General features: G+C 40.2%; 1 protein-coding gene across 2 annotated transcripts in view; it reads right to left on the reverse strand.

The window, feature by feature from the left end:
- Cfap52 (cilia and flagella associated protein 52) overlaps window positions 1-12976 on the reverse strand; it is a 65165-nt gene that overhangs the window by 22170 nt on the left and 30019 nt on the right. Inside the window, exon 8 of one of the 2 annotated variants that reach the window (XM_004663141.2) lies at window positions 11932-12102. The exons of the other annotated variant lie outside the window; for it this stretch is intronic. Within the exon in view, the coding sequence (XP_004663198.2) occupies window positions 11932-12102 (171 nt within the window). The remainder of the gene's footprint in view (window positions 1-11931; window positions 12103-12976) is intronic. 2 annotated transcript variants of the gene reach the window in all.

The following is a 12976-nucleotide window of genomic DNA, read 5'->3' on the forward strand; positions in this document are numbered from 1 at the left end:
TTGGTAAAGTAGAATTCTTGTGATAAATGCATCCATGAAATTATTAAAAAAGGAAACTAGATGTAGCACAATTTCAATCAAAATTACAATGATATTTCTCATACAACTCGGGGAAAAAATTCAGTGGGCTAACTAGATGGCTCAGCTGTTAAGAGTGCTTATTGCTTTAGCATGAGGGCATTTGGACCATAAACCTCCATTTAAAAAAAAAAAGAAGCTAGGCATGGCCATGAATGCCTGCAGCCACAGTAAGAGAGTGGGGGACAGGGGTATGTAGAATCTCTGGAGATCACCAACCGACAGCAGCTCCAGGTTGAGCCCATCTCAAGGAAATATGCATATGAGCAATAAGAGAAGGACATCAATCTCGTGAGCATCTACACACACACACACACACACACACACACACACCATCACAAACCATAGCACACAATACTCTACACACATATGCAAAAGAAAATCAAACAATACAAGATTGTTATGGAAATACAAAAGGCCATGAATAGCCATAGCCATCCTAAAGAGAAAGAACACATCTGGAGGCATTACAATATCTGATCTCAAATTATTCCACATTAGGATGGTTACAAAGATACCCTAGGATTGCCACAAAACAGATATACAGACCCCTGGGAAAGAAAAGAGAACCCAGAAATAAACCTTCATAGCTTTAGCCACCTATTTTTTAAAAACATTAACAAAAATGTCTTTTAAGATGGCTTAGTGGTTAAGGTTAATTTTTTAAAAAAGATTTATTTATGTGAAAGAGTGGCAGATACATATGTATGTATATATAATGTGGGGGGGGAGAGAGAGAGAGAGAGAGAGAGAGAGAGAGAGAGAGAGAGAGAGAATGGGCATGCCAGGGCCTTTAGCCACTGCAAACAAATTCTAGATGCATACGCCACCTTGTGCATCTGGCTTACATGGCCCTGGAGAATCAAGGCTTCATGGCAAGCACCTTAAGGGCTAAGCCATCTCTCCAACCCAGCTACCTATATTTCTTTTAATATTTTATTTTTATTTATTTGAGAGAGAGGGAGAGAGAGAATGGATGCACCAGGGCTTCCAGCCACTGCAAACCAACTCTAGATGCATGCACCACCTTTGCATCTGGCTTATGTGGCTACTGGGGAATTGAATGAAGGTCCTTTGGCTTTGCAGGCAGTTGCCTTAACCACTAAGCCATCTCTCCAGCCCCAGCCACCTAAACTTTGACAAAGGTGGCAAAAAACATTCAGTGGGAAATAAGACAGCCTGTTCATAAATGGTGCTGGCAAAACTGGATATTCACCTGCAGAAGTATGAAATTAGATCTATCTTTTACCTTCTATAAAAATTGATTCAGGAGTAAGGAGATGTCTCAGCAGTTAAAGGCACTTATTTGCAAAGTCTGCTGGTCTGGATTCAGTTCAGGTTCAAATCCCTAGCAACCATGTAAAAGTCAGATGCACAAAGTGACACATGCATCTGGAATGTGTTTGCAGTGGCAAGAGACCCTGGCATGTCCTTCTTTCTTCCCTTCCTTCCTCCCTCCCTCCTTTCCTTCCCTCCCTCCCTCCTTCCTTCCTTCCTTCCTTCCTTCCTTCCTTCCTTCCTTCCTTCCTTCCTTCCTTCCTTCCTTCCTCTCTCTTCTTGCAAAGAAATAAAATATTTTTTAAATAAGTGCATCTTTCAATTAATTTCTTAAAAAGAGGAGTCGGATGACCAAAAACCAATTCAAAGTGGATCAAAGTGGATCAGAAATTTAATTTAAAACCTGAAATGCTGAAACTGCTAGAGCAAAACACAGATACTACACTTCAATCGGCACAGGAAAAATCTTTTTGAACAGGAAACAGCCCCAAGAATTAACAAATGGAACTACACAAATTGAAAAAGTTTCTGCACAGCAAAGGAAACTCTCAGCAAAGCAAACAGCCATCAGAATGAGAGAAAATCCTTGCCAGCTATACTTCAGACAGGGAAATCTACAAAATTAAAACATAAAAATCCAGTCACTCGCCAAATGGGCTAATGAAATGAGTAGACAGTTTTCAAAGGAAGAAACACAAATGGCCAATGAGTATTTTAAAGATGTTCAACATCTCTAGCCATCTGGGAAATGCAAATTAAAAGTACTTTGAGATATGACTTCACCCTAGTCCAAGTGGCTATCAGGAAAACTGACAACAGAAGCCGGCCAGGATGGAGGGAAAGAGGAACCCTTACTTACTCTGGTGGAAATGTAAAACTAGAATGGACATTATGGAAATCAATATAGATATTTCTAAAAAAATAATAGAAATAGAACTGCCATATGACCTAGCTATGTATCCCTCTTGGCATATACTCAAAGGAGTTCATATCCTACTATAAAGATATTTGCAAAACCATGTTCATTGCTCTATTCACAATAGCCAGAAAATAGAACCAGCTTAGATGTTCATCGACAGGTGAATGGATGATGGAAATGTGATACTTGATGGAATTTTTCTCTGAAATAATGAAACTGAAATTATGAAATTTGCAGAAAGACAAATGAGTCTGGAAAAGATGATATTATGGTGATATAAACTCAGAAAGATCCGAACTGTATGTTCTCTCTCATGTATGGATCAGAGCTTGTGATATTGATATGAATATATGTGTATAAATGAGAGAAAACATGGATTAAGCCTAAAAAGCTAGAAAGGAGACCAAGAGAGGGTATAAAGAGATGCTGGGGTATTATACTGTCTATAATCATATAATATATATATTATATCTTGTCTATAATTATGGAAGTTGCCAATAAAAAGTTAAAAGAAAACAAATGGTGTTTTGTTAATGCTAATGATGATACCTAATGTGTTATATGCTAATTTAAAAATATATAAGTAAAAGAGATTTAAAGAGGAAACTACTATAAAGTAGAAACTCATAAAATATCAAGGAAAATGACAACAGTGGTAGAATTCATGTTTGCAGACAGTCTGATACCCTCATTTTGCTGATCCCTGAATAATTGATCTGTCAGTCTACAAGGGGGTAGGGGATGAGGAAGACAACTTATAACAGAATATAAATTGCTGATATGTCAAATGATAACTACTCCAGTTTTGACAAGAAAAGCGAATAGCACTGTGGTAAAATAGATCACCTGCTATATTAGTAAGTTTTTACTTGGCCTGAGAAGACTAAAACTAAACTAAGCAACTTCCCCATTGCATCATGAATATATTTTTTAAAAATATTTTATGTGTTTATTTGAGAAAAAGAGAAGGAGAAGGAGAGAGAGAGAGAGAATGTGCAAAAGAGAGTATGGGTGTACCAGGGCCTTTTGCCAGTGCAATTGAACCTGATGCATGCACCATGTGGCTTTTCATGGGTACTGGGAAAGGAACCTGGCTCCTTTAACAGCTAAGCCATCTCCCCAGCCAGTTTTGTAAAAAAAGAAAAAGATGTTTCTTCCATTTTAAGATATAAAACACTTAACAAACTCCAAGCATGATAAATACAAAAAGGAAGAAACTTCATAGACTGATAAAAGACAACTGTAGAGGTAATCTTGAAAGAAGACAAAAATGATAGATTACAAAGAATGATAGAAGGAATCCAGAAGACAGTGAAATGATATATTTGGACCAATAAATGGATAAAAAACTACCAGAAGAAAAACTACTAGTAGAACTATAAAACTATAAACTATTCTTCAAAAATGAAGGCTAAAAACAATATTTGTTAGCCGAGTTCTTGCTTGAAAATGCTGTTGCCCCAGATTTGATTCCATGGCACCCACCTAAAGCCAGATGCACAAAGTAACACATGCATCTGGAGATCATGTGCAGGGGCAAGAGGCCCTGGTACACTCATAATGCCACTCTAATAAATAAGTAAAAATAATTTAAAAGGAGAAATGCTCAAGTGTGTAGGTAAGCACAATGGTTTTAAATTTTCTTTTTGATTTCTTAAAAAGAATTTGATTACTTAAAGGAAACACTAAATTTTCTTCCAGTAGTATTCGAGTTTCTGGTCTTATATTGAGGTCTTTGATCCTGAACAAAACCCCAGTAGCTCACAATCTTAAACAGTCACTCAACCAATGGGATCACATGAAGCTGAAGAGTTTCTTTACAGACAAGCATACAATAAGCAAAGCCAATAGATTACCCACAGAATGGGAGAAAATATTTGCGGGTTATCCAACTGATAGAGGCCTAATCTCTAGAATATACAAAGAACTCAAAAATCTAAACAGTAAGAAGTCAAACACCCCACTCACAAAATGGTGCAAAGAGCTGAACAGGCAGTTCACAGAGGAAGAAATACAAATGGCAAACACACACTTAAGAAAATGTTCATCATCCCTAATCATCAGAGAAATGCAAATTAAAACAACAATGAGAATCCACCTTACCCCAATAAGGATAGCAAACATCATAAAATCAAACGAAAATAAATCCTGGTGAGGATGTGGAGAAGTAGGAACACTCATCCACTGTTGGTGGGAATGTAGGATGGTACAACCACTTTGGAAAGCAATATGGAGACTCCTGAAAAAGCTGACTATAGAGATACCAACAGACCCAGTTATTCCCTTACTGGGCATCTACCCTAAAACCTTCAAACCACAGGCCAGAGAGATTTGCTCAACCATGTTTGTAGCGGCTCAATTCACAATAGCTAAGAGCTAGAAGAATGGATAACTAAATGTGATATATCTACACAATGGAATTCTAAACAGCAGTAAGAAAAAATGACACAAAGAAATTTGAGGAAAAATGGTTGAGCCTGGAACAGATCATTCTCAGTGAACTTACCCAATCACAGAAAAAAAAATTGCCACGTAGTCTCACTCATCTACAGTGCCTAACCAAAATCTACCCAAGATAACTTACATACCCAGCAAGCATCTCATGGACTAGGCACTAGGAGGGATGGGGAGGGAGGGGAGTGCATCGAAGGTGTGGGAAACACCAATCTAGACCCAAACAGCAATGGTACCATAAAATTCTACTTCCTAAAAGGCAGAGCAAATGGCTGTACCTTCACCAGGCCCTTACAGGAAACACCTGAACCACAAGACACTGGAAAGGGTAGGATCAAGTCTAACCTAAATCTTCTACATCTTCCCTCCCTCCCTCTCCCTCTCCCTCTCTCTCTCTCTCTCCTCTCTAACGTCTATATATTAGTTACCTTTTTTCCTCATTTTCTTAGGGGACACTGACCTATAACTCCCAGTACCAGCATGGGGCTTTCACCCACAATGAGCTTTTGATCAGAGAAACCTACAAGGTTTTCTAAAAGAATGACAGATTTCTGTCAGAGTACTTGATGACCCACCAAAGGTTAGTGGTAAGACCCTATTGCTGAAGACACCATATGCAGCTGACACATAAAATGGAATGGCATGGCTGAAAGCCAGGAGAGAGTCAGTTCCCAGACAGTCAGTGTGTCTAGTGCCAGAAGGTGCTACATGGGCAACTGGGAGAAATGACCAATATCTGTCCAAGCAACTCATGGTCCAACCTACTTAGCAGCAAATAACCTGGTGTGATGCCCACATAAGTGCAATAGTGGCACACAGCCATGGTGGGGAACCAGCTGCTCTTGATTCGGCTAACTGATCCCCTCAGTGGTATGGGACCTATAGCTGGAGCTGGGAAACAAGTCAGAACCATATCCAAACATAAGCCCACTCTCCAATATCAAGCTACCATCAATCATGGGCTACAAGAGGGCCTACACCTATTAGACTCTCTATAAAAAAAGTAAGGGCTATCTCATTTGTCCTGGTGCTAACTTACTCTCCGTTGGAGAATCTGCTTCTCTTTTTCAGATAGATGCAGATCCTAAGGAGAGAGCCACCCCACCATACCTCAAAAGGGCCCTGGCTGAAACTAAGGAAAATTGGTGAAACAAGAAAAGCTGTTGTTTTCCTGATGAACCAGATATCAGCACAAGGGGGAAGGAGACCAACACAGAGAATAATCAACACCTACTAAATCAGAGAGCCAGAGCCCCAGAGGCCCCCAACACCTCATCACTGAAGCAGACCAAAAATGAACCCAACATGGCTCAGGGAAATTTTGCAGAAGAGGGGGCAGAAAGAATGTCAGAGCCACATGTTGGGTCATGATATACAGAGACATTTATAGTACCAATAACTGTGGGATAACTCCACAACGCACAACCCATTTACCTCAACAAGGAGGGGCCAATGGGGAAGGGGTAGGTCACAGATGAGCCTAATAATGGTACCAAACTGCCTGTACTTGCAGAATAGAAAACTAATAAAACAAAAAAAAAAAAAAGAGGGGCAGAAAGATGGAAGAGCCTCAGAGTAAGTTTTCCTCCATCCCTGCAGATCTTTGTGTGCAACCTTTTAAAAAAAATCAATAAATTTAAAAAAATTCTGTATAATTATAATGTTCAATCTTTTGGAAATTGATATCCATAAGTATTTTAATTATGTAATAATTCTGTTGTGCTAATGTGTACTACAAATAAAATTTTTCTTGAGTGACCATAGAAAATAAATAAATAAATAAAGGAAACACTAAGGGCTGAGGAGATAGCCCAGTCAGTCAAGTGCTTGCCTTGCAAGCATACAGATCTGAGTTGGATCCTCAGTATCTATGTAAAAATGCCAGATGTGGTGTGTGCACCTGAAATCCCACTGCTGGGGGAGCAGAGACAGGAGGATCCTAGGGGCTCACTAGCCAATCAATCTTACCTATTTGACGAGCCAATGAGAGATCTTGTCTCAAAAGAAAATAATAGTGGGTAGACGACATTCCTGAGAATGACACTCTGTCCTCGACATGCACCCTCCACACACATGCACAAAAAAAAAAAATCATCGTGACAATATTGTACTGACAGGTCTGCAACATTAACACGTACATATGAGAACAACGCCACTAAGGATGGGGGTGGGACATGGAGGAAATATGCTCGTACAAATTCTTGCCCTGTAATTTATGTGAAACAATTAAATATTAACCAAGTAAGCAAATGCATTAAAGATGCATATTGCCATCTCTAGAGTAACCATTAAAAATTAATGCAGATACATAACTAAAAAACCAATAAAGTAAGTAAGATGCTGAAGATAATGGAATAGAACGAAAGGAAGCAGCAAAGAAGTAACATAAGAACAATGAACAGATAAAGAGAAAACAAATTAGGGTTGGGGAGAGGGCTCGGCAGTCAAAGGCACTTGCCTCAAGGCCTGCTGGCCCGGGTTCAACCCCCGGTGCCCATGTCATGCCAGCAGCACACGTATCTGGGATCATCTACAGCTGCACTGGACCCTGGCATGCTCATACTCTCCTTTTTCTTTTCGTGAGGTAGAGTTTCACTCTAGCCCAGGCTTATCTGAACTCATTCTGTAGTCCCAGACTAGCCTCAAACTCACAGCAACCCTCTGACCTTTTCCTGCCAAGTGCTGGGATTAAAGGCATGTGTCACTATACCCAGCTTTATTTCTTGAAATTAGAAAATTTTTTAAAGAGGCAGAGGTAGGAGGGTCTCCATGAGTTCAAGGCCAGCCTGAGACTATATAGTGAATTCAAGACCGGCCTGGGCTAGAGTGAAACTCTACCTTAAAAAAACAAACAAACAAAAATAAGTTTTAAAGAAAAAACAAATTACATTATACATAAATGGACTAAATATTTCAAGTGAAAATCAGAGATTTTTCTAACCGGAGAAGTGACTCAACATTAAAGGCTCTTGCCTACAAAGCCTGACACTCTGGGTTTGATGAACAGTACCCACATAAATTCAGGCACATAGAGCAGCAGATGCATTGGAGTTTGTCTGTAGCACCAAGAGGCTCTGGCTTACCCATCCTCACAATTTCTCTCTCTCAGATAAGTAACTAAATATTTTTTTAAAAAAAGAGAGCTAGAGAGATGGCTTAGAAGTTAAGGCACATTTCTGCAAAGCCAAAGGACCCAGGTTCAATTTGCCAAGACCCACATAAGCCAGATGCACACAGTGGCACATGCATCTGGAGTTTGTTTGCAGTGGCTGGATGCCCTGGTGCGCCCACTCTTTCTTTCTCTCTCTCTTTCCCCCTCTTTCTCTGTCAAATAAATAAATAAATTTTTTTTAAAAGTCAGAGATTTTCTGACTGAATGTAACAGCAAGAATCAATTACATGTTGATATATGAAATTTACATGTCAAAATGAAAGGATAAATATGAAAGAGCCAGCATAAGAAATCTGAAATTCATGTCATGTAAAAGACACTCAAAAATCAAAGGAAATGTGTAAAAATGAAAAGGACTACAATAGTGGTAAAATGTCAAGATAGGAGGAGGGTATAACAAACAATAGCACTTAAAGGAGCTTCAAGAGACATGAAACAAAAGCAGAAAACAACGGGGGAAATCTGCATTCAATGCTTGAGCTGTGAGCACTTCCCTCAGTGACTCCTGATACAGACTGACTCTGTATGACTCTATCAACATTGACCGCTTCCAAGGAGAAGATGAAAAGGACCACCAAGGCATGTATGGAATTATGCAATCTACATGAAGTTCAAAAGTAGAAAAATCTAATGAAAGTGAATCTAATCTCAGGTAGAAGAGTGAGGGTAATAATGAGAAGAAGTGTTTGGAGATGATAAAAATGTTTTATCACTGGGCCATCATGGGAGTCATATAGGTGTGATAACTCAGTGAGATGCACATTATTTAGTATCTATTCACTTTCTGCATATGTAATACTTCAAATTTCATTAGACTTCCTTTTATACCTTGACAAACTAACATGAGGCTCTGGTGGTTTAAAAAAAAACCTTTCAGATAAGGACCAAATTTTCTTTACAAAGACTTTCTGAAATTTTAAAAAGAAGAAGAGCCCAAGGATTGATACATAAAAACATGAGCTAAATTTAAGACAGCTGAGCTAGCAAGTAAAGTAAAAATGCATTCTCCCACAATATCCTCATTTATTCTATTTTAAATTTTTTTTTAAATTTTTTATTTATTTGAGAGCAGGAGACAGAGAGAGAGAGACAATGGGCATGCCAGGGCCTCCAGTGACTGCAAATGAATTCCAGATGTGTGTGCCCTCTTGTGCATCTGGCTTACGTGGGTCCTGGGGAATCGAGCCTTGAACCAGGGTCCTTAGGCTTCACAGGCAAGTGCTTAACTGCTAAGCCATCTCTCCAGCCCACATTTATTCTATTTTGATTCTTGGTTCATCTTCACAACTCAGTAGCAGCTTCAAGGTTTTTTTGTTTGTTTGTTTGTTTGTTTGTTTGTTTGTTTTTGAGGTGGGGGTCTTACTCTAGTTCAGGCTGACCTGGAATTCACTATGTAGTCTCAGGCTGACCTCAGTGATCCTTCTACCTCTGTCTCCCAAGTATTGAGATTAAAGGTGTGCACCACCATGCCCAGTCCTAGAAGTCTTAATTATTTTTAGAAAAGTCATCTTTAGAAAAGTGTGTGTACACATGCACCAGTGTCCCTTGCCACTGCAAATAGACTAGACACTAACCACTTTGCATCCAGCTTTCTATGTGTGGCCGGGGAATTGAACCCAGGCCAGTAGGCTTTGCAAGCAAGCACTTTTAATTGCTGAGCCATCTCCCAGCTTCTACTCTCACTTCAAAAAGGCCAACAGAATAATAGAACCAGACATGGTAGTCCCAACACTCAGGAGGCTGAGGCAGGAGAACGACAGGTGTGACCTACCCTGAGTTACACATAGAGACCCTGGCTCAAAAAGAAAAGAAGGAAGGAAGAGAGGTAGGCCTCGAGGGGAGAGAGAAAGAAGAGGAGAAGAGAAGAAGAAAAGAAAAGAAAATGTCAGTAGTGCTCCCTTAAGGAACTGGGATTACAAATGCACATGGCCATGCCAGCTGTTGATGTGGGTCCTAAGGATTGAGTTCAAGCTGTCTCTCAGGCCTCCTTTGGCCCTCACGTTTGCACAGAGTGCTCTTACCTGTAAAGTCATCTTCCCAACCTTCAGTAAAGCTTTGGTGAGTATTGTTCATTTCTTTCTTTCTAGTTTTTCCAGACAGGTCTTCTCCTCCTTACTCTACCTCCCAAGAGCCATGATTACAGGCATGTTCAACCATGCCCCACTTGTGGGGTAACTGGGATCAAACCCAGGGTATCACACATGCTCAGCAAGCACTCTACCAACTGAGCTACATCCCCAGACCCCAATAAGGCTCAAATTTAAAAAGGGAGGCTAGTCGCGCGTGGTGGCACATGCCTTTAGCCCAGCACTTTGGAGGCAGAGGTAGGAGGGTCATTGTAAGTTCGAGACCACCCTGAGACTACAGAGTGAATTCCAAGTCATCCTGGGCTAGTGAGAGGCCCCACCTTGCAAAACCAAAAATAAACAAATAAAATGTTAAAAGAAAAACAGAGAAAAGAAGTCATAAACATTCTGGATAAATTGACAACCATATAAAATTTTGAAAAGATAATTTAAAAAAATATGCACTAGTAAAAAAAACACTAGGACCAAAAAATGTATTGACTGATTCTACTGAGTTCCAAGGAAAAAAAGAAAAAAAAACCTGAGACAAAAGGGAATAACCCACTTTCAAAAAAAGATTTACTTCATTGAGAAGCACTGGCTTGTCCTCATTAGACATACTTGGAAAAACCAAATCTGAAGGACTCGCGGAACCAAAGCTGCACCTCATTGTCTCAGGGACTGTGTTCTGTACTCACATCTTACATCTGTAGTACAATGATTCTAGGTCTTTGAAGCTTAAGCTAACCATTGAGGAAGTTCAGAGAATCACACTGACTAACCTCAAGGAACAGATCTTACCAAAGACAAAAGTGTATGAAGTAGCACCTAACAACCTAAGCTGTTTGTATAATATCAAAACTACTGGTTCTTCTACTTGTCTGGCATGGGATTCACCAAGAAAAGCTGCCATTGGGTCCAAGAGACCCCTTGTCTACCACCAAAAATGTCTGCCATATCTGCAAGACCCCACAGCTACCAAAAACGTCTAGAATGAAGTTGGGGGGGGGACACAAAACAAAACAACAACAACAAAATAAAAGCAAGAGTTGCTCAATATAGTAGTACATGTCTGTAATTCCAGCACTTAGGCAGCAGTGAGGAGGATCAGGAATTCAAGGGTTGAGAGCAGCCTGGGCTACATAAGGTCCTGTCTCAAAAAAAAAAATTGTAAAAAGGGCTGAGTGTAGCCGGCGTGGTGGCACAAACCTTTAATCCCAGCACTTGGGAGGCAGAGGTAGGTAGGAGGATCACTGTGAGTTCAAAGCCGCCCTGAGACTACATAGTAAAATCTAGGTCAGCCTGAGCTAGAGTGAGACCCTACCTCAAAAGAGAGAGAGAGAGAGAGAGAGAGAGAGGTGGAGAAACCAATGTGGCTGTACAGGAAGGGCAACATAAAATCTCTTAAAAATACTTTAGCAGGACTGGAGAGATGGCTTAGCGGTTAAGCGCTTGCCTGTGAAGCCTAAGGACCCCGGTTCGAGGCTCGATTCTCCAGGTCCCACGTTAGCCAGATGCACAAGGGGGCGCACGCGTCTGGAGTTCGTTTGCAGTGGCTGGAGGCCCTGGCACGCCCATTCTCTCTCTCTCTCTCTCTGCCTCTTTCTCTCTCTGTCTGTTGCTTTCAAATAAATAAATAAAAATGAACAAAAAAAAAATACTTTCGCAAACTGGGTTGTAGGGGTGCACGCCTTTATTCTCAGCACTTGGGAGGCAGAGGTAGGAGAATTGCAGAGAGTTCGAGGCCACCCTGAGACTACATAGTGAATTCCAGGTCAGCCTGGCCTAGAGTGAGACCTTACCTCAAAAAAATAAAAAAAAAAAAACAAAAATCTTTAGCACATAGAAAGATTTTAGGAGGAAAAAATGATTTTTTCTATGAATGGATTTTAAAAGTATGTGGATAAAATTAAATTCCCTTGCACACAGTATCCAATCTCCAACTCTTAACATTCTCTACTTACAATGGAAAGACAATGTCCTGGACAGCTTCAAAATGACAGGTTGCAATGAGTGTCTCTTTAAAATCTGTGAAGTTGACACGATAGATGTGTGATTCTTCTGTTCCTACAAAAAACTGGTGTCCTTCTCCTCGAAGGGTGATAGAAGTGATGCCACCTTGTAACTGAATTTTCCTTTAGGGAGAGGACGAAGGTAAAGCAGAGTCACTCAGGTGTCAAGCATTAGTCTCCATGTGAAGCATTACAGAGGACACAAAGCAGGCTTGTGACTTGGGACAGCTCTCAAGGAAGTGACACAGTTGGGAAGGCATGAGTTATTCACAATATGTCCACACACGATTAGTAAGGGAGTGGTCAGTGGAGGTTAAAACAGTCAGGGAAGATCCATCGGTGTGATATGGTCTGAAATGGGTTGTACAAGGCAGGCAGGATTTAGATAGTGAGTACATTCCAGGCAGGCTTATGGGAGTATAAATATTTAGGGCAATCATTTGTAAATTCCATTTCTGAAAGATAACCTTAAAATTGGGGGAGGTCCTTTATGATAAAGTATGCTATTATAACCTTATCTAAAGAGTTAGAAGTGGGAAATGTTGACAATTTAAAAATTTTTTGTTTATTTTTATTTATTTGAGAGTGACAGATAGAGAGAGAAAGAGGCAAAAAGAGAAAGAGAGAGAGAAAGAGAGAGAGAGAGAGAGAGAGAGAGAGAATGGGCATGCCAGGGCCTTCATCCACACAAATGAACTCCAGACACATTTGCCACCTTGTGCATCTGGCTTACGTGGGTCCTGAGGAATCGAGCCTCCAACCAGGGTCATTATGCTTCACAGGCAAGTGCTCAACCACTAAACCATCTCTCCAGCCCCTTTTTATTTTTTTAAATTTTTTTTGTTTATTTGATGTTGACAATTTTTATGCATGTACAAATAGTTGCCTTGCCTCTCTCTACATCTTTTCCCTCCCCCCTGCTTCTTCCTCTGCCCCCTTCCTCCCACCAACTAGTTCCTCTATGATTATTTTTAACTGCTTATGAATTTTATTGTCT

This window comes from Jaculus jaculus, chromosome 12 (assembly GCF_020740685.1).
Source record: "Jaculus jaculus isolate mJacJac1 chromosome 12, mJacJac1.mat.Y.cur, whole genome shotgun sequence".
In the NCBI taxonomy this organism is placed as follows: Eukaryota; Metazoa; Chordata; class Mammalia; order Rodentia; family Dipodidae; genus Jaculus; species Jaculus jaculus.